Source organism: Hibiscus syriacus, unplaced genomic scaffold, assembly GCF_006381635.1.
Source record: "Hibiscus syriacus cultivar Baekdansim isolate YM2019G1 unplaced genomic scaffold, ASM638163v2 tig00110788_pilon, whole genome shotgun sequence".
Lineage (NCBI taxonomy): Eukaryota > Viridiplantae > Streptophyta > Magnoliopsida > Malvales > Malvaceae > Hibiscus > Hibiscus syriacus.
Genome location: NW_024062863.1, coordinates 2,052,801 through 2,077,550, shown reverse-complemented (window position 1 = coordinate 2,077,550; position 24,750 = coordinate 2,052,801). Strand labels below are relative to the sequence as shown.

The 24,750-nt window shown below is 33.6% G+C and overlaps 4 protein-coding genes, 1 long non-coding RNA gene and 1 pseudogene across 7 annotated transcripts; 2 read left to right on the top strand and 4 right to left on the bottom strand.

Moving 5' to 3' along the window:
• Positions 1-441: 441 nt before the first annotated feature.
• On the bottom strand, positions 442-1,138 carry LOC120140617. Of its 2 annotated transcripts, none has more exons than XM_039155583.1 (2): positions 637-1,138; positions 442-587 (listed from the first exon to the last, which is right to left on the bottom strand). In XM_039155583.1, exons 1-2 carry the CDS (start codon positions 1,070-1,072, stop codon positions 562-564), a joined length of 462 nt encoding a protein of 153 aa, XP_039011514.1. In that variant the 5' UTR covers positions 1,073-1,138; the 3' UTR covers positions 442-561. The 2 variants fall into 2 exon arrangements, with proteins under 2 accessions (XP_039011514.1, XP_039011513.1); XM_039155582.1 differs by having other exon boundaries at positions 442-591; positions 641-1,138.
• Positions 1,139-1,866: 728 nt separating this feature from the next.
• On the bottom strand, positions 1,867-4,831 carry LOC120140648 (heptahelical transmembrane protein ADIPOR3-like). The gene is made up of 3 exons (XM_039155616.1): positions 4,701-4,831; positions 3,497-3,821; positions 1,867-2,587 (listed from the first exon to the last, which is right to left on the bottom strand). Exons 1-3 carry the CDS (start codon positions 4,763-4,765, stop codon positions 1,970-1,972), a joined length of 1,008 nt encoding a protein of 335 aa, XP_039011547.1. The 5' UTR covers positions 4,766-4,831; the 3' UTR covers positions 1,867-1,969.
• A 217-nt stretch (positions 4,832-5,048) lies between these two features.
• LOC120140650 lies at positions 5,049-5,501 on the bottom strand. The gene is made up of 3 exons (XR_005517731.1): positions 5,400-5,501; positions 5,252-5,284; positions 5,049-5,138 (listed from the first exon to the last, which is right to left on the bottom strand). It is a non-coding gene; the product is annotated as an uncharacterized LOC120140650 (long non-coding RNA).
• Positions 5,502-6,655: 1,154 nt separating this feature from the next.
• LOC120140815 (NADH dehydrogenase [ubiquinone] iron-sulfur protein 4, mitochondrial-like) lies at positions 6,656-9,257 on the bottom strand. The gene is made up of 5 exons (XM_039155796.1): positions 9,015-9,257; positions 8,801-8,889; positions 8,080-8,209; positions 7,877-7,906; positions 6,656-6,908 (listed from the first exon to the last, which is right to left on the bottom strand). The coding sequence occupies exons 1-5, from the start codon at positions 9,177-9,179 to the stop codon at positions 6,852-6,854; spliced, it is 471 nt and encodes a 156-aa protein (XP_039011727.1). The 5' UTR covers positions 9,180-9,257; the 3' UTR covers positions 6,656-6,851.
• Positions 9,258-9,496: 239 nt separating this feature from the next.
• Positions 9,497-24,662, top strand: LOC120140816 (60S ribosomal protein L26-2-like). 2 transcript variants are annotated; one of them, XM_039155798.1, is made up of 2 exons: positions 9,497-10,040; positions 24,650-24,662. In XM_039155798.1, the coding sequence occupies exon 1, from the start codon at positions 9,599-9,601 to the stop codon at positions 10,037-10,039; it is 441 nt and encodes a 146-aa protein (XP_039011729.1). In that variant the 5' UTR covers positions 9,497-9,598; the 3' UTR covers position 10,040; positions 24,650-24,662. The 2 variants fall into 2 exon arrangements, with proteins under 2 accessions (XP_039011729.1, XP_039011728.1); XM_039155797.1 differs by lacking the exon at positions 24,650-24,662 and adding an exon at positions 10,645-10,661.
• On the top strand, positions 19,402-20,461 carry LOC120140814 (annotated as a pseudogene).
• Positions 24,663-24,750: the final 88 nt, after the last annotated feature.

Sequence of the window (24,750 nt, the reverse complement as noted above, 5' to 3'; positions counted from 1 at the left end):
TTTGGTAGGTTGATTTAATTTATATATTAGTAAAATGAATTAAATAAGGTTATATTTTTATAAGATTAAAATTTAATGTCTAAAAGAATTTTTATTTTGGAATCGAACTATAAATGAAAAAAATTGTTTTCATGTTGTTTTTCAAACAATAGTCGGAGTGATTTGATCGAAGGGACTGATTTGAATCAATTCCCATAATAGAGGGATCTAACATAGAATTTCACCCACTCCGTCTATAACTCAAATTCATCCCAAAGCATAAATAATTGTAGTGAAAGCAATCAACAGGGATAAGATAATATTTTAAGACAAAGTGTATAAGTGGTCACTAAAATTTAAATAAATTTCCCTTATTACTGGTTTCGAATTCTCAAAGAAAGGTAACATTCATATATATATATATATATATATATATATATATATATGTATCTCTGAAAAATAAAGTCGTGAATGTATAATAAACAAAGTAGTACAACAAAAGAATGTAGTTTTAAACTTTTAATCTTACTTTCTATCTAAGCTAAAACTAGAACGATAAAGAGAATTAACTTCCAAATTGTCCTAAACTAAACATACATATGATCTAAGGAACAGTGCTTTCGTCCAAGCTAGACAAAGTTGTAGGACTGAGAATAGGGAAAGAACACCAATTATAAGATGACGGTGACAAGTTTAATCCAAGCGAATCAGATGATTCATCACAGAATTTTTGGTTCTGTGGCTTCGTATGATATAACCCAGAAACCATATGCAGTGGCTGCGGTGGTGCAACCTGAAGAGGCGGAGGTTGCGGTGCAACTCTTCGAAGACGAGTCGACGGCGTTTGATGTTGAGAGAGGGAGTCGGCCGGAACGATTGTTGCACCACCAGTGAGTTTTTGAACCAATCCCCGGAAGTTTACAGGGTCGACCCTGTAAACTTTAAGCGGTGTCGGTTGCAATGGTGAAACCGCCGGCTTCTTCCACGGCTTTCCCATTGGCTTACGTACCGAATGAAGCGATGGTTGGAAAGACTGTGAGTTCTTTAACCCCGGTGCTAGTGCTGAAGAAAAAGATGATGAATAATCTTCCATCTATGGCTAAGTTGCTAAGCTCGTTTTTCTTCCTTTTAATAATTCACTCGAGGAACTTTAAATTTAGAATACGGAGATACACACTGATACGTAAATACATACATATATATATGTGTGTGAAGAAAATAATAAAAGAAAATGGTAATGACGCTGATGGTGGGATGAATCTGCAGATAAGGTAAAAATTCAAACGTTCTTTAGTCAACGTCACTTAGCAGCCCGCCAGGGTCAAAGTGCCTGAAATTTGACCAATTTTTTTTATTCATTTAAAAAATATTATTTTCTGGGTCCAATCGTGCCTTCAACGATGTTTCTTCGGAAGGGAAGAGTACGGCTTTATCAGGAGAAGGCGTTTATATCGTGCGTTTGGAGTTGGAGCAGTCCCACCCGCCGCCTCCTCTTTGTTGGACTAATCTCTACTGGCTATTCTCTCGTCATATTATACTCCTATATCGATATTTGATACAGGTGTGAAAGTGACGTTTTATTTTAAAATAATTGATTAAACAAAATATTTTCAATAACGCACTATTTACATATTTTATTCTTTATTGTAAATTAAATCACACATAAATAACCCATAAACGGTTGAAAGCCTTTTATTTGAACATTTGCTTTCAAACTTTTTTTGTGAAGATTATAAAAAATTTATTCTACAATCTCCTTTCGTTGATTTGTGTTCTTTTTTCCCCCTTTGTTTTATGGCAACATAAAATAATGTTGAAACTGTATGGTTCGTGACTTTGAGACAAATGATTTATGAAGAATATACATTGCTACAATGGATTAAACATATTCCCACCGCATACATAACATTATTATGCCTACTTGAACCAACTATAAATAACTTGCGAGCAGAGTAATGCTCCTTCGCCGACAATCGATTATTTGGTTTTTTTAACATCCATTTTGATCCCTCCATTTGAGGTAAACCAGTCCGGCTTGATAATGAGTGAAGGCACCGGCGACAACCAGGATGTGAAAAAGTTGGTGGCTGTGCCCGGCAATGTCGAATTTCCCAGGCATCCACCGCTCCGGAACCCTCGCGGCATAGACCAAAGCTCCAACACCGTACAAAACTCCCATCAGAATCTCGTACAAGGTTGTGTGAAGTGCCTCGGGCTGCTGCCAGAACAGGATAAGCTTGTGAATAATGGGTGCTACCCCAGACATGCCCATGCCGAAGAAGAAGGATGCTCGTATTTTGCGGAACTTGGGTGACTGAAACATTGGCAGCAAGGAAAACAAGATCGTTGCGATACGCAATACGGTTGTAGAACCCAAATAGACGTTGCAGAAGAACGGATCACACATGAACGAGTAATACACAGGAGGATAAAAGGAAGTTGCTATAAGAGCAGCAATCCCAGCATAGTCTAGCCTGAGCATGATATACGATAGGCGTTCAGAGTGGCATGAAAGGAGATGGTAGGTGCTGCTAGCGAACAAGCAAAACATTGCACCACCCAAGAAGGTGAAAAAAGGCCGTCGGGTTATCGGCTCCTTCATACCTTGCTGCCATTTAGAAAGACATTAAAACTATGAACCTCCCAAGATGCTAAGTCAATCATTTAACAAGAAAAAGAATAATATATATATACACTGCCCGGAACAGTATCAAGGATACCGGTTTCGCATTGAAGCACAAGATATAGCATGAAAAATCCATGTTTATGCATTTTTTATTAAACAATATACACTGCAGAACCGTAAGGCAAAATACTAGTGGCTGCAAAGAATGAGCCAGGATTCAATCCCCGCTACCCTCTACTTTTTTGTCTCCAAGGTACTCCAATCTAGATTCTATAATATATATAGAGTAACGGAACTTTCGAACTATCACCATTGTGGTAGCTGATACCACACTGCTAAAAAACTCGACTTCTCAACATTAAAATCCTTGTACATTTACAAACTATAAGTTCATTAAGAGTTTGATGTTTCAAACCTAAAGAACAAACTCGGGTTTTTGTCTTGTATGCTATGGGACATTAAGTTTTTGTCTTGTATGCTATGTGACGTTAATATATCTGATGTCTCCTAATCATTATAGAATCTCCATAAGTACTAACTGAAAATTTTATGACTGTTTACTGGAATTGCCCCTTTTATTTCCTCTTCTTACATTATAACTAAGTCTAACAGCATCTTATCCTAAAGTAATACTTAATCATTTAAGGATATGAAGAACAATAAAATGTAATGCAAGTCCAGCTATTCCAAAATTAGTTGCAGTGAGATAATTACATAGAAAAAAACTGGGAAATTTTCAGCAGGCAATGAACACTGGAAAAACAATTAGCATTATTCAAGTGGAACCTCAAAGACCACCTAGTGATTAGAAGGGCAGTCAGCCATGACAACTTCTGAAATTAGGTAAACTATTAAGATTTATGAGATAACTTATTAAGGGCATAACCATACCAGAACTTGAGCATCAATGTGATTTCCGGCAGCGAAAATCTCAGGTAAACAATTATGCAGGTGTTCCATAACATGCCAACTTGAGAGTGAAGGAACCAAATCCATTAAAGGAATAGAAGTCTTTAACTCCTCTCGAAGTTTGTTCAAATCAGGCATATTTGGTAAAGAAGGCAAGCATGTCAGGATTTCTGATTGCAATTTTTTTAAATCAGCCTTTTTCAATGCATCGGAAATCTGCTGCAAAGCTTGAAGATCGACAACTTTTGGAACCTTCATTGCAGTGTATATGGTAAGGGAAAGGAAAATGAAGAACCCAATCAAATGCCTGAAAAAAGCAACAGTCATACACAACATATCATATCACAAGTGACAACATATCAATCCATGATCTTACAAAGCAACAGTCACCTCAGAAACATGAATTCATAGACTATATAATACTAACGAAAGGAGTACATTCCAATTGATAATAGCATGAAAGTTACTTCACAAATCAACACATATTTACATCTCTTCCCTAAATCTCTGATTCTTCTCTTTCCAATTCTAAATAAAGAGGTCAAAACACAATTAATCTGCTCATCACAGTTTCACGAGCCACCCTTCTCCAAGTGTAATCAACTTGGTACATTCTAATGCATGTGATCCTATGAAGACAAGGACTGGAGGGGGTTCGTATTTTTTTCAACTTTGTCAACGATCATTCAAGGAAGATTTGGGTTTATACATTTAAGACAAAGGATCAAGTGCTACAAGTGTTAAAACAGTTCAAAGCTTGAAAGAGAAACAGGAAGGAGTTGAAATGCACCGAAACAGAAATGAAACTGATTCCCATGGACCTTTTGATGAATATGTAGAGACAAGTTGTCTTCATAAGACACCTCATCTAAATGGGTTTAGCTGAGAGAATAAATAGACCATCAACGGAAGGGTCAGATGTTCCCAATGTTCGCTCGCGAGTCTTCATATGTATGAAATATGTGAACATTCCCAAGATGAGAAATTTAAACTAGAAACCTAACAATGATAAAATCTATCCTCTTAACAAGTTTAGCCATAACTCATAAGTTATAAGATCCAATTAAAATGGGGTACTATTAAAAACAAGCAAAGAAAGCTTACGATAAGGTAGAGACCAAGCTAGCTAGCATTTGACAACAAGATTAAAATGGGGTACTATTAAAATCAAGCAAAGAAAGCTTACGTCCAAATATTCAAAGTCTCATTGTGAATTCTGAAGATGCTCGGAAAATCTGCTTCATCGGCCATTCTAATCTATAATGGCCTAAAATATATTCATTGTCCCTCAAAAATCCAGGTACTGAGTGGTACCCTACCAGCTGATATATCATCCTCATGAACACCCATACCGCATATCTTTCTGCTTTCAATCAAACAACAATTTATAAACTTCAAAACAAACCATAATTATATGTTTAAGAAAAAGTAACCCTTATGCTAAAGGAAAAAAAGTCATCCAACTCAAAAAAGAAATTAAAAAGAAAGACCCAATAAGGAAAATAAATTAAATAAAAAGAGAAAAGGGTCACTGAAATTAAATAAAGAAGAAAATTGAAGAATCACCAGATGAGAAACCCAGATGGGATCCTTCAATAAATACAGAATTCTCAGGCGGCGGACTCTAAGACAATCAAATTATATTATACAGAGATTAAGACAAAGACATGGAAATCAAGTTAGATTTTAATAATGAAGAAGATGGCCAAAACAAAGTACGAGGGGGGGGGGACTAACCGCAAAAATCTTAAGCAGGGGAAAGTCACGTTCCTAGCAAACAAAATAACAAAATTTTGAGGGTTATCTTGAAATAAAGAAAAATCACAGAAAAAAGAAGATTGAAAGAAAAAAAATAATCAAATTCGTTAAAGAAATGCGGAAATACCGAAGGTGGTTCGTCTGGTTCCCACTGCTTGAACGAAACACAGTATTAAAATGTCATGAATATATATTTATATATGACAAGGAACATGTCGTAATGCTTAAGGTTACGACTACGAGAAGCATAGAATATTTTCGGGGAAAAATAATTATGTTTTTGTTTTTTCATTTTATTGATTTTTTTTTTATTTGGGAACATAAAATTAATTCAAAAATCATTTTATTTAATTTTATAAAATTAATATTAAATTTATAATATTTATTTAAAATAAAATTATACATTTATTTTTTAGAATAATTCAATATTAATTTTACAAAATAACTAATTAATTAATTTTTTATTCTCAAAAGAAATTGAAAAATAATTGTAGTTTGGCGTTTAATTTTAATCATAATTTATATTAAATAATAATTTGATTTAAAATATAGTGATTATATTATTTGATTAATGGTTAAACATTGGATATTTTTTATAAGGGTCCCAAGTTCAATACTTCTAATAATTTTTTATTTAATTTTGAGATGATGACACAATTTAAGCTAAATATTAATTTTGATAGAATTTTAACAAATTTCTAGTCTAACTTAGTGGTGATGTTTGAATCCCCTTCCTCTCTAGCTATATTACTTTTCCTTATTTTGGTGTGATCAATTTAAATGTAAGTTTTGATGAAATAATTTATAAATATTTTGCTTAATTCAATGATTAAGAGTAAGAATCTTTCTGCAAGACATCATGGGTTCGAGTCCCATGTCTTAGTGACGATTTTATCACAAAAATAAATTGGTGATCAAAATAGAAAAGAAATAATATGTTAGTGATTAAAATAGAAAAGAAATAATATGTTGATTACTAATGATTTAGTTTACCCTTTAATTTTCGTACAGAATTGAAACGGATTGAATAGATGAGTTATTTGCTTGTTTCCTTTCGTAGGATTAAACCAAAACTAAATTTCAACTTCGTTTAATGAAAAACTAATTTTCGAAATTACTCCTAGAAAATAACCTTTTTCTTTTTCAATGAAAATAAAATACCCCTCGCGATAATTATTATTATTATTTATATAAAATTTTAAAAGTAACGTAAGCAAGAAAGAAATGTTGGTGGATACAGGAAAGTAACTTGACCTTTCAAAAATGCAGGCGTAACTCGGCCCAGCCCATCAGTAACTTTGCTGTTGCTCAATACGGGGTAGGGAAGGAGATGATTGTTTGTGAAGCAAGTTTCAACAAACATGGACCATATATCTGCACTGTTATCATAAATGAATGGAGGAGAAATTAGATAAAATGGTAAACACCCATTTGATCGCTGTTGATCGCATTTATTTTGATCCAATCGTCACAAACAGATACATCAGAAAATGTGCAACAGATAAAACCTGAGCAGAGGAGTCTCACAACTTAATTAATGGTTTGAATAAAAGCAACAGGATCTGCAAAATTAACTTAATCATTCTGCAGATACAGCAGGTCCCTTCCACTTGAAGTTATCCGCATACGACTTCAGCTGCAAACATATATTTTATGAGATAACATATTCTGCCTGGGAAACTATATTGTTGCATTTAATGGATGAAGTTCTGGTTTTTGGACATTCTAGCAGCATATAAGCTCGTCAAATATAGTAAGCCTGATCTAGATGTCAGACCAAAGTTAAAAGCTCGACCTTTATGCGGCTATCAGTGCTATAACTTTCACTCACTCTCTCAGGTAAGGAACACTAACTTGTCAAATGTCAATATTTAGACTTCACAGCATCTTTAAGAAGATTCCAATGTAATACGGGGCTTCTAAGAAATACAGTTTCTAGTACAGACCATGACTCTAAATCAATAAAATCAGCATTTGGAAATATAACAGAAGAAATTACTACGGACACTCTTATCTCTCTCTAAATTAGTGTTTTCCCAGGTATAGGGTTTTCCGACGAGTTTTCTTTGGAAGGTCTCATTTGAAAGATGATGTTCCTGGACTTTCAAGATCTTATAATTTATCTTAATTGAATCTCAGGGCCTGCTAATGTGGCAGCTCATTGGGTTGCAGTCAATTACGGCAAGAGGATGTGCACGTTGAATTGGGTTCGAACAAACCATTCCTCTTTGTGTGGTGTATTGTTACAAGACGGATTACCATATATCATCATCGATATGGGTTCCAGCTGTTTCTCTTTTAAGCTTTGAATTGCCAATCAAAAAAGAGGGAATTACTATGATTCCAAAGAAAAATGTCTAGTCAAGGAAAGACAGTGCAGGACCTGAAAGCAGTCATTCCCCTAAGCTCTAAAAGTTCAAAACCGATGATGCACAAGTTTGTTTAATCAGTTTCCTTTAGAAATTTAGAGTTGGTTTTCATTCTTCTGACTAGCTGAAATAATTAACCATGATCTTCAGTCCCAAACTTGCTACTACGTAGGCTCATGTAAAAGAATCGGAATTCATGGCACAAATTCAAAAGAAAGAGTTTAAAGTTTCAAACCTTCAGCACTGGTGTTTGGCGCTTTTTAACCTGTATAAATGAGTTCAAGATGTACAACCAATTAATTTCTCACCAAAGATAGGGTATGGTTCATTCAAGGAAAACATTTTTGTAGCAAAATAATCAAGTAAGCCATATAACAAGTGTGGAATCAAAACTGAATTTCCAGCGAAAGAGTGAAGGAAAAGAAAAATAGAGCATACCACGTAATCCCACCCATGTCTCTCGGCAAAAGACTTAGCAGCTTCTTCACTATCAAAACCGAGTGCAGAATCACCAACATTAGCATAAGGGTCCCCTGTTGATGTCCAACCCATCAATGGGTTCTCCCACCTGTACCATATTATTCAATGATAAGATAAAAAAGATAAAAACATCTAAGATCTACTTCCACATGACAAGATAAAAAAGAAGGCATCAACAATCCAAATATGGCATTTTGGCCAATGGTAAACAAGTTTTCAACAACAAAACCTATGTTACTCGATCAGTGAGTGCTGGGTATGAGCATCTGTCAGACATGGGTATGTTCTAATCTTTCTATATTTGTCTATGTATTCGAACAATCCTTTTGAGGACCATATCCCTATACCAATGTTCAAAAATGTGTTGGACGCAAGTGTAATGAAGAGTCGGAGCTACATAGAACAAAACCACAAACCAGAACGAACCGAACAGAACTCCAAATAGGACTACTTGCAACAGAATATGGATAATTGAAGATTAGCACTAGCTTAATTCCATCATTTTGATTTTCTTCCATTTACAAGAATCAGCAGAGATTACTTAGGATCACATTCAACTAGCAGAGTTACTACTATTCTAACATGAAATTGGCAAATTGACACAAACAAAAAAGGATCAACTTATACGGCTGAAACGATAAGAAAATTAAGGTTAAAGGAAAGGAAGAGGGGAACATACTTTTGTGTCGACACAAAATTGATCTTCCACCTACCAACTTTCCCAGATCCTTGTTGAGTAGCAGTTCTTGCAGGTGAGTAAATCACAACCTACGACGCAAATCAAGCGTCATAATAATCCTATATTTCCATATTGTTTCAAAAAAAAATAGAAGCAAAAAGTAACGATCGATAGAAAAAACAACCCTAAAAAACAATGAAAATTTGTAATTTACCCTCCTACGAAGATGTTCTTCAGGAATTCCGGATACCATTCCGACCTCGCCTGGCTTGACTTCAACCAATGCATCTGAAGAGAAGGTTCTCGAGAATGAACCCAAGGCAGTCCGAGCCACTCGAACTTGGTTCGTTAGTTTTAGCAGCGAGTTCGCGGCGGCCATCGTCTTCCTTGGAATCTATGCTCTCCTGGAAAGGAAATATAATCTCTTCGATTTTCAGATTAGGATGCAAGTGAATAAATGGTTAATTTCTATATATTTATGAAATTGGCTCTAAGAGTAAGAGTTATGGTTTGTGAAATTCCTCTATGTTGGATATATAAAGCCCATCAGAAGCAATATATGTAGTTTTCTCACTGAAACTATGTTCTTCGGAAATGGAAAAGAGAAAATAGCCCAAAAACAAGTTAGGCCTTCAAAGCTCTTTTTTAAATCCAAAAGCCTACAAATACCAAATTAACCCTAATTTTACACCATTTCCCACCATATATCTTTCTCAAAACCCTAGTTCCTCTGCTTACAGCATTGACCATCTCCAAGTCGAAGAGGAGAAAAATCCTATCCCCTCACCCACAGAAAAAATGAAGTTCAACCCACGCGTCTCCTCCTCTCGCCGCAAGAGCCGCAAGGCTCATTTCACGGCGCCGTCGTCTGTTCGCCGCGTTTTGATGAGCGCACCCCTTTCATCCGACCTGAGGTCCAAGTACAACGTCCGGTCCATGCCGGTCCGCAAGGACGACGAGGTCCAAGTAGTCCGCGGAACCTACAAAGGCCGGGAAGGTAAAGTGGTTCAAGTTTACCGCCGCAAGTGGATTATCCACATCGAGCGCATCACCCGCGAGAAAGTGAACGGTTCGACCGTGAACGTCGGAATCAACCCATCGAAGGTTGTCATTACCAAGCTGAGGCTCGACAAGGACCGCAAGTCCTTGCTGGATCGTAAGGCCAAGGGACGTGCCGCCGCTGATAAGGACAAAGGCACCAAGTTTTCTGCTGAGGATATCATGCAGAGTGTCGATTAAGGTTCTCGTTATTTATTTTTTACCTTATGATGTTGCAACTGTTGGACTTGATTATAGTTCTTTTTGCGTATGTTATCAATTAGTATTACGATGAAGAATATGGGATTTTGTAGACTTGATAATGTTATATGTTTCTATTTTTGCTATGGTATTTCCTTTTTTATCTTCAGTTGTTTTCTGGGTTTTTTAAATTCAGCTCATTTGAATGATACTCTCAATCGTTTGCTTTTAGCACTAGGATTGTTCTTATGGATTAGCATTGCATTGTTTAATTATCTTTTAGATTGCAAGCATGTTCTTGACTGATCTTCAACATTGGGCCAGCTTTATCAACATTAATTTCAAGATTGCATTAACATTAGAATTTGTTAGGTTTAAGGTTACATAGATTCCCTCTTTTTCTTGAGGATGTTTGGATTTAGGAAATGCAACCATAGTTCATTGATTTGTGTTGCTTTACAGAACAACATCCAGTTCGTGTTGTTTTTGTGCTGTGTAATTGCATCGTCTATGATCTACTTGTAGTTGATTTGCAGCCCTTGTGACTTATTTCTAGTTATGTTATTATCATATATTTGATAGTGTCCACGTTTTATTTTCACTAGGAAATGGAGTTCTTCAACTTAAGGGATTAAGAGACTGTTACTTGTCTCGTTTTCCTCACTTGGTTCTTCAACATAGGGCCAGCTTCATTGCACTATTCGTTTATAATACGTACTTATTCAAGTAAAATATAATAATTCTATAAATAATTTTTTTTCATATTATTCACATGTATTATCGATTTATAACAAATCGATCACTTATCATTAATAATTGTTATTGGAAGTTATGGAACACAACTCTGGTGCGTTAACCGACTAACTTGGTACGTGAGATGGATGATTCGACTTCTCTAGTCTGTGCCCCACATTACATGATTACTTAGGTGGTGTTTGTTTTTGCAGAGGTAAAAGGTCTGCAGACTGCGAATCACATCTGCAGGTATCTGCAGCAGAAGAGGTGGACCAAAAGTTTGCAGTCTGCAAGAAGAAGACTGTTTGTTTTTTAACGTCTGCAGACTGTTAAAATGAACTGAAATATAAATAAACTGATTTTTTAAACTTAAAAGAGTTTTGCAATATGAGATTTAAATAATTTTAGTTTTACAATACTAAAATTTAAATAATCCATACAATTACAATAATAAATTATTTAAAATAAATCAATCTATATTTTAAAATAAATCAATCCATACAAATAAATTATTTAAAATAAATCAATCCATACTAATAAATTATTTAAAATAAATCAATTCATATTTTAAAATAAATCAATCGATATTAATAAATTATTTAAAATAAATCAATCAATCCATACAACTACAATAATAAATCAATTCATATTTTAAAATAAATCAATCCATAAAAATAAATTATTTAAAATAAATCAATCTATACTAATAAATTATTTAAAATAAATCAATTCATACTAACAAATTATTTAAAATAAATCAATCTATACAACTATAATAATAAATCAATCTATATTTTAAAATAAATCAATCTATATTAATAAATTATTTAAAATAAATCAATCCATACTTTAAAATAAATCAATCCATACTAATAAATTATTTAAAATAAATCAATCCATACAACTACAATAATAAATCAATCTATATTTTAAAATAAATCAATTCATACTAATAAATTATTTAAAATAAATCAATCCATATTTTAAAATAAATCAATTCATACTAATAAATTATTTAAAATAAATTATTTTAAAATAAATCAATCTATATTTTATAATAATTTATTTTAAAATAAATTATTTTAAAATAAATAACCTTATTAAATTATTTAAAATTATTTTAATAAATAATTATATTTTATAATTGTTCTTGAAGAAGTTTGAAGACTTTTGAAGACATAAAACCATGTCTACACCAAGAAGAGCTCGCGCAGACGTTTGAAGAGCTTTTGTCTTCTAAAAAACAAACAGTCTGCGAAGCCTAATGTCTACACGTGATCTAAGTGGCGCATACATAAGTGATTTAAAGAGTTTGCACAGTAAAAACAAATTAAGCCTTAGTTTCCTTTTTCCTTATTTCCCCTTAATTTAGCATCAGCTGTTGTGTTTTCTTCCTCTTTTAAAAGTGTTTTTTAGCCACAACCATTGGTTTTTTTATTTTTTGTTTTCGAATCCTACCTTTGCTTCTTTTTCTTCATTCCATTTAACTTAAACAATGTTTTCTTCGTACTCTTTCTTTTCAAGTTTAGCAATGACTTTTTTTTTTCTTTGCTTCTGTTCTTGTAAATCAATCCACTACAAAAAATGTGTTGTGGTTATGAAAATTTAAGTAATACTACAATATATAAAATTTCGATAATAACTTATATGATCTCTATCAAAACAAAAACAATTCAAAAGTTATGTGATTAAATTGAGTTTTAAAATTTTAGTGACTAAAATGAGAATAAAAGTAAAGTTGAGTGATGAGATTTTGATTTACCCTTAAAATAAATTTTCCAATGTAATTAAATTTTAAATTTTGATTAAAAAATTAAGATAAATACATAAATGATCTCCCGATTATAGAAAATTACTTTGTCAAGTCTCTCGATTATTAAAAGTTACAAAACGATCTCTCAATTATAGGGAATTGTTTTGTTGAATCCCTCGACTATTAAAAGCTATAAAATGGTCACTCAACTATTTATTATATTCCAAAATCATCATTTTTCTTGAAAAAATTGATTGCAGTTTGAGCTGGACATTAACCTGTCGATTAAGATATAATAAAATATAATCTCATAATCTCAAACGACTATAATATATTAGTCAGCATGTCAACGTCTAGATTAAACGATCGTTAATTCTTTAACAAAAATGACGAATTTGAAATAAAAATGAATAGTCGGGGGATCATTTCATAACTTTTAGTAGTCGACGAATTAAATAGAACAACTATCTATATAGACAAAGGATAATTTTATTTCTTTCAATAGTCAAAATACTTAACAAAGTAATTTTTTATAATCAGATGGTCATTTGTGTACTTTACGCAAAATATACTAACATTTTAATTACTGTCTAAATAAGTATAATGTCTCCTAATCTCTAGCAAAACCCTTAATGATTAGTCCGATAGTCTCTTAAATTCTTTATTTTCCCCATTAGCATTATAATATATAGTTAAACCCATAAGTTCAACAACATTTTCAATACATATGTGTATGCCATAGCCCTCGAAAATCAACCTTCACTCTTCTCTTTAAGAAAAATTAAATACCCTTGATCTCAATAGTTTTTAATAAAGAAATGAAGGAAGCAACGGTGGAGCGACAACCATCCGCGGAAACTCGGAGCCGCTTGCGCCTAAGCCTTTGGAATCTAAATCTCTTTAACTCCCTCCACTGCACTCAACAGTTCCCGAGAAATAAACAATCGAATCAAACCTTAAATTTCGAATATCTATTCGTTTGATTACCAGATTAATAAATATCAAAAATAAAAATAATAATTAATTGGGACGAGATACTAGATTCTTTAAGTAATGTTAGAGATTCAAACTTGACGTTTGTAAATAGAGCAAATTGAGTTGGGAGGTCGCCCACCTCTACAGTACCTGATATGGATAAGTCGATCGATATATCATATACCAATTATAAATATAAAAAATATCATATTTTTTATATTAAATAAGTATTAAATATAATAAAGAATAAATGTTATTTTTTAATATATTTGAGTTTGAACAACTATGTCTACATAATGTATGTACATTATAAATGATTAAAAAATATGAATAAATGTTATTTTTAATCACTTCTTATTAATAAAAAAATTAAAATTTATTTAAATATTTATTTAAACACGAGACTAATAATTTTTCTAGTCTTATAAAAATATTGGTTATTAATTGATCGTTTAAAACTAAATTAATAAAAAAAGAATATTTAAGTTATCAAAGATTAAAGGCATAATTGAAAAAGAAACAAAATTTAAGAGTTTTATTGTCATTATCCCTAAAATATTGGAAAGCTGAAGTATTATTGCCTAATTAACTCACCCAGTCAGGACCCGACCCCTTTTAAACCCTCATTACTCATTTACCTCACCTTGTTTCAAATCTCTCTGACTATCTCTCTATCGTTTTCCCTGTTATTTCGAAGCCATTTTTATCTTACCTGTTCCTTCATATCTAAGCAACAGTTTCGTCAACCAGCGGAGCTGACCCTTGAAAATGTTGAAAATCCACCGAAAAGTGGATTTAAAATCCACCGAAAAATAAAATGTCAAAAAGGGTTGGCTAATTGTTGAAAATTAGTAATGGTATAATTGTATATTTTAATCATTGTAATTTAGGGTATTTACAAATTAGTCCTTAAGTTTCAACTATAAATACCCTAGCTCATTTAGCTTCAAAACCATCCCAAAGCATTCTAGCTTTCTTCCAATACTAGAGAGAATTTAGAGAGTTTCTTGAGAGTTATTTTCTCCTTTTTATCAAGAGAGAATTATCATTGTTTTCTCCTTGGTAGATCGAGAGAAGTTGTAATTCCTATTTTCTCATAGTGAAATTCTTCTACTGTCGCCCGTGGTTTTTACCCTAATAATTTTACGGGTTTTCCACGTAAATTTTGTGTCTCTTTTATCTTCATTTTTTATTTTCTCAAATTATCAGTTGCGACTTTGCTCTATCTGATAGCCGTCTTCCGCAACAATTGGTATCCGAGCTAGATTAGAGTGTGTAATATCTGCTTATTGTCTTTGTGGTTGCCACCAAAAGGTGGATCCTCCAAAATAAGAAAATAAGAAGTTATTGCCCATTCTTTGAAGGTTCCAGAGAACTATTCACGATAGTGAAATAGTGGGAGCTATCCGTAGAAGAAGCTATGGCAACGAAATTTGATATTGAAAAATTCAATGGGAGAAATTTCTCATTGTGGAAATTGAAGATGAAGGTCATCCTAAGGAAAGACGGGTGTCTAGCGGCTATCAATGAAAGGCCGGTGGATTTCGCAGATGACATCAAATGGAACGAGATGGACGGGAATGCTATGAAAAACTTTCATCTAGCATTAGCAGATGAAGTATTGTCAAGCATCGAGGAGAAGAAGACAGCTAAGGAGATATGGGATCATCTCACCAAACTGTACGAGGCCACATCGCTGCACAATAAAATTTTCCTTAAGAGGAAATTGTACACTCTCCGTATGCCAGAATCTACTTCAGTGACGGAGCACTTAAATACACTGAACACTTTATTTTCTCAGCTTACATCTTTAAGTTGTAAAATAGAAGAACAAGAACGTGCTGAACTTCTACTTCAAAGTCTACCGGATTTGTAAGATCAACTCATCATCAACTTGACAAACAGTAATGTCACCAGTCTAGTCTTCGATGACGTTACAGCTGCTGTTCTACAAGAAGAAAATCGGCGCAAGAACAAGGAAGACAGACAAGTAAATATGTAACAAGCAGAAGCGTTGACAACAATGGCAACGATGAGAGGGAGATCAACAGAACGTGGCCAAAGCAGCAGTCACAAACATGGTAGATCGAAGTCGAGAAGCAAGAAGAATTTAAAGTGTTATAACTGTGGAAAGAAGGGTCACTTGAAGAAGGATTGTTGGAGTCTAAATAAAAACTCCAATTCACAAGGCAATACCGCAAACACTTCAGATGATGGAGATGCTCTATGCTGTGAAGCGTCAACCACCGTGGAAGGAAGAAAATGATTTGCAGATATATGGCTCATTGATTCGGGATCAACATATCACATGACCTCAAGAAGAGAATGGTTCCATCATTATGAACCTGTCTCAGGAGGATCTGTGTATAGTTGCAATGATCATTCCTTAGAGATCGTTGGTGTGGGGACCATTAAATTGAAGATGTACGATGGAACAATCAAAGTTGTTCGAGATGTGCGGTACGTGAAAGGCCTGAAGAAAAATTTATTATCCTACGGATTGTTGGATAATAATGCAAGCAAGATTGAAACACAAAAAGGAATCATGAAGGTATTACGTGGAGCACTTGTGGTGCTGAAAGGCGAAAAGATAGCTGCAAACTTGTACATGCTGAAGGGAGAGACTTTGCTAGAAGCAGAAGCCTCTGTTGCCTCATGTAGTTCAGATTCTTCAATGCTATGGCATCAGAAACTTGGACACATGTCAGAACAAGGAATGAAAGTTCTTGTGGAGAAAAAGCTATTTCCAGGCTTAACAAAGGTATCACTTACTTTGTGTGAGCATTGCATAACAAGTAAGCAGCACCGGTTGAAATTCAACACGTCAAATTCTAGAGGCAAAAATGTTCTAGAATTAGTTCATTCTGACGTATGGCAAGCACCAGTTACATCCCTAGGTGGAGCAAAAGACTTTGTCTCGTTTATTGATGACTACTCTAGGAGATGTTGGGTGTATCCTATTAAGAAGAAGTCAGATGTGTTTTCAACTTTCAAAATCTTCAAAGCGCGGGTGGAACTTGATTCTGGAAATAAGATCAAGTGTTTCAGAACAGATAATGGAGGTGAATACACAAGCGAAGAATTTGATGACTTTTGCAGGAAAGAAGGCATCAAAAGACAGTTCATAGTGGCAAACACTCCTCAACAAAATGGAGTGGCAGAGCGGATGAACAAAACCTCATTAGAAAGAACAAGAGCAATGTTGAGGGATGCAGGTCTAGAAAAATCATTCTGGGCAGAAGCAGTCAATACCGCCTGTTATTTGGTGAATCGAGCTCCATCAACTGCAATAGAGCTGAAGACACCAATGGAGATGTGGACTGGTAAACCAGCTGATTATTTAAACCTCCATGTATTTGGAAGTATTGTGTACGTGATGTACAACGCCCAAGAAATTTCAAAGCTGGATCCAAAATCCAGGAAATGCAAATTCTTGGGGTATGCTGATGGTGTAAAGGGGTATCGTTTGTGGGATCTCACTGCCCATAAAGTGATCATCAGCAGGGATGTTATCTTTGTAGAGGATAAACTACAAAGAAAAGAAGACGATGATAGTGCTAAAAAGTCAGAGACTACACAGATACATGTGGAAAATGAGGTTGAACAAGGAGATTCTTCTGAAGCAGAACCAGCACATGATGAACAAGAACCAGGGAGTTCTGAAGCTCCAATAACTCGTCAATCAGATCGTGTGAGAAGACGTCCCAATTGGCACTCGGATTATGTTATAGAAGGTAATATTGCATACTGTCTTTTAACAGAGGACGGTGAGCCATCAACATACCAAGAGGCAATACACAGCTCAGATGTTCACTGTGGATGATGGCGATGCAAGAAGAAATTGAAGCCCTTCATAAAAATAATACATGGGACCTTGTGCCACTACCACAAGGAAGGAAGCCAATTGGTAACAAATGGGTCTTCAAAATCAAGCGAAATGGTGACGATCAAGTTGAGAGGTATCGTGCAAGACTGGTGGTCAAAGGATATGCTCAAAAAGAAGGTATTGATTTTAATGAAATATTTTCTCCTGTGGTTCGACTAACAACAGTTCGAGTAGTTTTGACAATGTGTGCTACATTGAACTTACATCTAGAACAACTAGATGTTAAAACAGCTTTTCTTCATGGAAATCTTGAAGAAGAGATTTATATGCTCCAACCTGAAGGTTTTGAAGAAGACGAAAAGAAGAACTTGGTTTACAGGTTGAACAAATCTCTGTACGGTCTAAAACAGGCGCCGAGGTGTTGGTATAAGAGATTTGATTCCTTCATTATGTGCCTTGGATACAACAGACTTAATGCAGACCCTTGTACTTATTTCAAGAGGTCTGGTGATTTTGTTATATTGTTGTTGTATGTGTATGACATGTTGGTTGCAGGACCCAACAAAGATCATATTGAAGAATTGAAGGCACAACTGGCTAGGGAATTTGAAATGAAGGACTTGGGATCAACAAACAAGATTCTAGGGATGCAAATTCACCGAGACAGAAGTAATAGGAAGATTTGGCTTTCACAAAAGAATTACTTGAAGAAAATCTTGTCACGATTTAGCATGCAAGATTGTAAGCCAATTTCTACCCCTCTTCCTATTAACTTCAAATTATCCTCCAGAATGAGTCTTAGCAGTGAAGAAGAGAGGATGGAGATGTCTCGAGTACCGTATGCATCAGCAGTGGGAAGTTTAATGTTCGCTATGATATGCACAAGACCAGACATTGCACAAGTAGTGGGAGTGGTTAGTCGATACATGGCGAATCCAGGCAAAGAGCATTGGAATATTGTAAAGAGGATCCTAAGATACATCAAATGGACCTCAAATGTTGCATTATGTTACAGAGGATCAAACTTACTAATCAATGGGTATGTAGATTCTGACTATGCAGGGGATTTGGATAAAAGCAAATCTACTACAGGGTATGTGTTCAAAGTTGCTGGTGGAGCTGTAAGCTGGGTTTCAAAATTGCAGTCAGTTGTGGCTACATCCACAACAGAGGCAGAATATGTAGCAGCTACACAAGCCAATAAAGAAGCAATTTGGTTGAAGATGCTATTGGAGGAGCTTGGGCACAATCAAGAGTATGTCTCTCTGTTTTGTGACAGTCAAAGCGCCTTGCATTTAGCAAGGAATCCAGCATTTCATTCAAGGACAAAGCACATACGAGTTCAGTACCATTTCATTCGTGAAAAGGTGGAAGAAGAAACGGTAGATATGCAGAAGATTCATACCAAAGACAACATAGCAGATTTCATGACGAAGGCGATCAACGCTGATAAATTTACCTGGTGTCGATCCTCCTGTGGCCTGTCAGAGACGTAAGCAATATGAAGGTACAAGGTAGAAAGAATGATGTGAATATATAATTGTTCCAATCAAATCTTCAAGTGAGAGATTGTTGAAAATCCACCGAAAAGTGAATTTAAAATCCACCGAAAAACAAAATGTCAAAAAAGGTTGGCTAATTGTTGAAAATTAGCAATGGTATAATTGTATATTTTAGTCATTGTAATTTAGGGTATTTACAAATTAGTCCTTAAGTTTCAACTATAAATACCCTAGCTCATTTAGCTTCAAAATCATCCCAAAGCATTATAGCTTTCTTCCAATACTAGAGAGAATTTAGAGAGTTTCTTGAGAGTTATTTTCTCCTTTTTATCAAGAGAGAATTATCATTGTTTTCTTCTTGGTAGATCGAGAGAGGTTGTAATTCTTATTTTCTCATAGTAAAATTCTTCTACTGTTGCCCGTGGTTTTTACCCTAATAATTTTAGGGGTTTTTCACGTAAATTTTGTGTCTCTTTTATCTTCATTTTTTTATTTTCTCAAATTATCAGTTGCGATTTTACTCTATCCGATAGCCGTCTTCCGCAACAGAAAAAAGCTTTGGGATATATTCATGAGTTGCAACGGCTGTCGAGTCTTACGAAAGGATGCAGCGACACTTGTGTTCTACGTCCATGTCTAAAATGGATCGAGAATCCCTAATCACAGGGCTTCGCCTCCGTTTTCGTCTCCAAGTTCTTTGGCCGTGCCAGTCTCATGTCTTTCATCTCCGACGTTCATGAATCTCAACGCCCTGGTATTGCCGCTAAAAGCCTCTTTCTTCTTTCAGTCATGCGTTCTTGGCTTTTCTTTTTTCATTTTATGTATTCTCAAAGTCTTGGGAATGAAACTTTCCATCAGCTTTGTTCCAGTCACTGTTGTTCGAAGCTTGTGGGAGAACGGTGAATCCCGTGAATGGAGCCGTCGGGCTTTTGTCGACCGGGAACTGGCATGTTTGTCAAGCGGCTGTTGAAACTGTACTACATGGAGGAACTCCACGGCCGGTACCGGAATTTATGGCTCCGACATCGGAATATAATGAAACAACCGAAGCTGCCGGTACGGCGGAGGACATGTGGAAGTTGCAAGAAACAGTGACGAGTTTAAACTCCAACTGTCAGTTTTCCGGTTCAAGATCTAAGATTTCATCTAAGCGTGAAACAATGGAAGGGTTGAAGAAATTACAGCCATCCGATCTAGATATTTGCTTGAATCCGGGCTTTAAAGGAAACAGGGTGGCGGATAATAGACGGACGGGGTCTCCGTCTATGAACTCTGAGGAATCCGTCACGACCGCCACGTGCTTTGAAAGTGGGTTTGCAGATCATGAGAAGTTACTAAACTTGTCTGTTTAAAGAGATAATAAAGATCAGCATATTCTTTTCTTGGTGAATCCAACGTTAAAATGATTACTGTCTGCTGTAATGTTCTTTTTCTACCACCATCATTTCTTTTTGTTAATGATTTTTTTTTTGGTAAGGGGTGTGTGTTAGATTAGATTATTTTCGAGGTATATTTGCCCGGAAAATGAATTTTCCGGTGAGATTATGTAATTAATCGGCATATGATTCCTCTCTTCTTTGTTTTAGTACTGTAAAAACCGTGAGAGAGAAAAATGAGTGTTGATGATCATCCTTTTTGTCATTGAACTGTGTTCGTAATATGGTTGATGAATAAATCAAAGTTTTTTTTTCTTTATTGATAATAAATTTATCGTAACTTGTTATATATTTTTAAGATTATTTTTTTATGGATAACTTAGCGCGTCTCATTCATTCCCTTCCTCCCAATTACTCACTCGGAATGGAGTACATATCTATTTAAAGCTTTATATATTTTTATTATTAATACAACATATAAAATAAATGAATTTAGATAATTATTTCCGTAATTATCCACAATAAATATTAAAAGAAGAAGTTTGAGAATATAATCAATTTGGAATAAATGGGCCGGGTATCTGACAGCTCATTGGCAGGCGGCTTTGGCCTTTTGGATGATACAAAGAGGCGTTTAAGAAATTAAAAGCTCGTCAGTTGAAACACGCATAGTTTCTCTCAAAATATTAAAAATCGTTCTAATTTTAAAGTAATAGCATAAAAAGAATAATATTATATATAATCAAAATGCATAATAGTCATGGATATGTGATACTTGATGAATTTCATGCTATTGTAACTAATCGAATGAAACTGTGTGAATTTCATGCTATCATAATTTATTTGAATTATCTTAACTTTCTAATCAAAGGATGTAATAGGGATGGGCATTCGGGTCGGGTTTTTTTATGTGGTGTTCGGGTCGGGTTCGGGTTTAGGGTGAAAAAATCTGATCCGACCCAACCCGAAAAAATATATAATTTTATCCTATATATTTAGTGATAATTATAATAATACCCCTCTATATATAATTTTTTCAATTAAGTCATTGTTTTTATTGAATAAAAATAATTTTTTTATTATTTCAGGTCGAGTTTCTATGTCATATATTCGGGTCGGGTCGGACGAAAACTTATTTTAGTCGGATTGGGTCAGATCTCGAGTGGAGACTCTCATGCTCTAGGGTCGGATCAAGTGGATTAAAAACCCGACCCAATCCGACCCATGTCCATCCTAGATGTACAGCCAATATTCAAGAAAAAGGAAATTCATATAATAATCCTAAGCAAACTATTGAGAAAGACCTAATAATACATATCTTGAGGAATGCAGCGAAAAGATGGGGGAAGTGATAGGAACAATTTATGTATTAACCAGTCATAAATGAATGACTTTCTTGACTGCAAGTGGCCAAGTTGGGGACCAGCAATCTGAAAATTGATGTGGAGCTGACGTTGATTTCCCAAGTAGTATAGGTAGATTTCCTAAGTTTGTTTTTATCGTACAAACACGATCAAATACATAATACGATATATACATGGAGAGGGGTTTAGAATCTACTTTTACAATGTAAATTATTTTAATTTTGTATAAATTTAAGATCGTTAGATAAATAAAAATATATAGTTGAGATTGATATCTCATTTTTTTTATCAATTAATATCTTTTCATTTTTTCTTATTAATTTTGATTATCTATTTTCATTCATCTAACAATCTTAAACTTGTATAAAACGAAAAGAATCATAACATGATCTATCCGATATATATATAATAAGTAAAAGTATCATTTTTTATCGAAAGTAAAAATATCGAAGTTGATGTATTATTATGACATTATCTTAACACAACAACACGAATGGGCTAATTATCTCCATAAACTCCATGTATGTTTTTTTTATAAACATACATAATTTATAAGTAAAATGCACTTAAAATATGTCCTATTATTGCACGAACCACTTAATCTTAGTACTTAAGGGACTTGTTATTCTCTCTAAAGGTCATGGGTTCGAGCATCGATAGGGGTATAAGAACTTATAGTTAATTGGTTGAGAGTCTTTGAACAAATATTGCCTTGTATTTACCCAGATGTACAAAAAAATATGTCCTATTATTATAAGTTTATGTTTCAATCAAATGAATCAAATAAGATAATATCATACCCACATTTTAAATAATATGTCAAATAATCTTATATTTTAATAATTATATTCTTAAAAGTATTGTTATGTTTCATAAATTAAACGTTCCATAATATTTCAGAACGATTACTATATATAAAATTATATTATATAATAGTATAAATACCAAATTTGTTAGATGTAATATCCAAGAAGGTGAGTTTGGAACCTAAAACTGATTTTCAGAAGCTTACACACAGTCATTCACTTAACAAACTGAAGAAAACATTATAAATGTATTAAATTTATCGTTTAATTGTATAAATCCATGTTTATTAAATATATGACAATCATATTCTGCTTTTCATACCATGTTTGTAAACCTAAATTATCAGTCGGATCCAATGTTATATAAGAAAAAAGCAAAGAGAGATGCCTTAAACCATGCATGTTTGAATGCTTGGCTTTTGCTGATGATGGAGATTGTTTTCTTCCATGTCAACGAATATACTCCTAAAGCCCAAATAAAAGAAGAAAAGCCTTTGCTAATGAGGTTTTTATCTGACCTAAACATTTCAGGGCTTTTAGTATAATTGGGTTGAGGCCTATAAGTCAAGAAAGATCCCTAAGCCTCTTAGCTAACTTAAATTTAATTTATGGTTTAGTCCTCATACTATTAAATATTACAAAATAGTCATCTAACTATTTATATTTTTCAAACTCATCCTTTGCTATTTAAAAAATTAATGATCGTCTGAGCTGGACGTTAATCTACTGATTGAGATATTATAAAATCTGATCTCAAAACCATTTAAGTTATATTTTGTGGATAAAGTATTCGTTTATATTATGCCATCGAGCCAATGCTTGAAAGCAACAGTGACGCCTATAGACATCATTGAAATATAATTTTATCATATCTCAATTCTCAATCAGTAGATTAACGTCAAACTCAAACGATCGTCAATTTTTAATGGAAAATGACAAGTTTAAAACATATAAATAATTAAATAATTATTTTATAAATTTTAATAGTCGAAAAACTCAACGAAACAATATCATACAGTGAGAAAACCCTTTAGTTTATAGTCTTTAATCAAGTTTTAACATTTAGTGCTTCTAGCTTAGGTGTTAAACTTTAGGGCTTTGTTTTATAGCCTTAAATTAAGTTGTAACATTCTAGTTTCAACATGGTTAATCATTTAGGCAAACCCTTATAAACTGAATTCAAATAAGAGAGAGAAAGAGAAGTACAACGCCAAAAGTAATGCATACGACATTGCAAGTGAACAAAAAACCTTGCAGACAACATGCACAAATATTAATTTTTTATATTATCACAATTGTATACCTTTATCAACTTACCGTTCTCATTTTTAAATTCTTAGTCTTTTAACTTTTCTTTTCTATATATAATAAAAGAGCATTTTAATATCTTGTTTTCCATAGATTTTCTAAATTTCAATAAATTTAAAATTGTAACAATATCTTTTTAATCACTATATTATAAATTTATATGAAAAAAATTAGTTTTAAATATTATTTAATAATTAAACATATTTATTTATTATAAATTCTTAACTATTTTGATGTCTGATACCTAGTAAATAATAAATTTAATATTAGCACTGACATAAGTACACACACACACACTATTATTATTAAACTCTTAATTGAGTTGGTGTTATGAGTTAGTTACCCGATGTCAACGTGGTTAAGAAATAATTAATTTATATATTTTTTAAAATAATTAATATTATTATAACAACGTTTTTAATATATATTTTAAATAAAAAAAAAACTAAATACCACCCATTTAAAGATGAAATATGTATATAATAAAATTGATATATAAATTCTTTATTTTACCATTATTAGTGATCATAATTAAAAAAACATATAGTTTAACATAAAATATTTCTTTCAATTATATGGTGAATATGACAAAAATATAATATGTTAATAACATTCTTCACAAATAAAAAAAAATCCAAACTTCCCTAAGTAATGGTTGGGTGGATTGTTTTGGTAAGATACCGAACAAGTACATCAATCAAAGTTCCAAAACTTAGCATGTAGAGAAAATGTCCCTTTTAACTCCTCCCCTTTTCTTTTAATCTGAATAGCTCAACATTCGATGCTATTATTTGTATATCTTTGGCTTCCATATGTTTTGGGCAAGTTCCTAATATCTTTAGAATTTTAAAAGACTATGTCAAGTGGTCTTTAAACGATCACTAATTTACTACAAAACATATGTTTTGTATCAGTTTGTGCATCTTTACCCACATGCTTTCATTCCTTACTTTCACGTTGCCTAGTTTGGTTTTTTATGCTTTTCATGATGAATGCAAAAAAACCAAAACTACCATTAGATGCCGACTTGATTTGAGTTTGTGTTTATACGTATCTTAAACGCAGT

Bases quoted from the DNA above. Each gene is read 5' to 3' on its own strand.
- LOC120140815 (XM_039155796.1), bottom strand. From the start codon at position 9,179: ATGGCCGCCGCGAACTCGCTGCTAAAACTAACGAACCAAGTTCGAGTG. The intron at 8,890-9,014 runs GTAAATTACAAA...TTTGCGTCGTAG, and splicing joins AAGAACATCTTCGTAGGAGG to GTTGTGATTTACTCACCTGC. The intron at 8,210-8,800 runs GTATGTTCCCCT...AATATGGTACAG, and splicing joins AATTTTGTGTCGACACAAAA to GTGGGAGAACCCATTGATGG.
- LOC120140816 (XM_039155798.1), top strand. From the start codon at position 9,599: ATGAAGTTCAACCCACGCGTCTCCTCCTCTCGCCGCAAGAGCCGCAAG.
- LOC120140648 (XM_039155616.1), bottom strand. From the start codon at position 4,765: ATGGCCGATGAAGCAGATTTTCCGAGCATCTTCAGAATTCACAATGAG. The intron at 3,822-4,700 runs GTAAGCTTTCTT...TGCTTTTTTCAG, and splicing joins GAGACTTTGAATATTTGGAC to GCATTTGATTGGGTTCTTCA. The intron at 2,588-3,496 runs GTATGGTTATGC...TCTAAATGGCAG, and splicing joins ACATTGATGCTCAAGTTCTG to CAAGGTATGAAGGAGCCGAT.
- LOC120140617 (XM_039155583.1), bottom strand. From the start codon at position 1,072: ATGGAAGATTATTCATCATCTTTTTCTTCAGCACTAGCACCGGGGTTA. The intron at 588-636 runs CTATTCTCAGTC...AAGCACTGTTCC, and splicing joins TTATAATTGGTGTTCTTTCC to TTAGATCATATGTATGTTTA.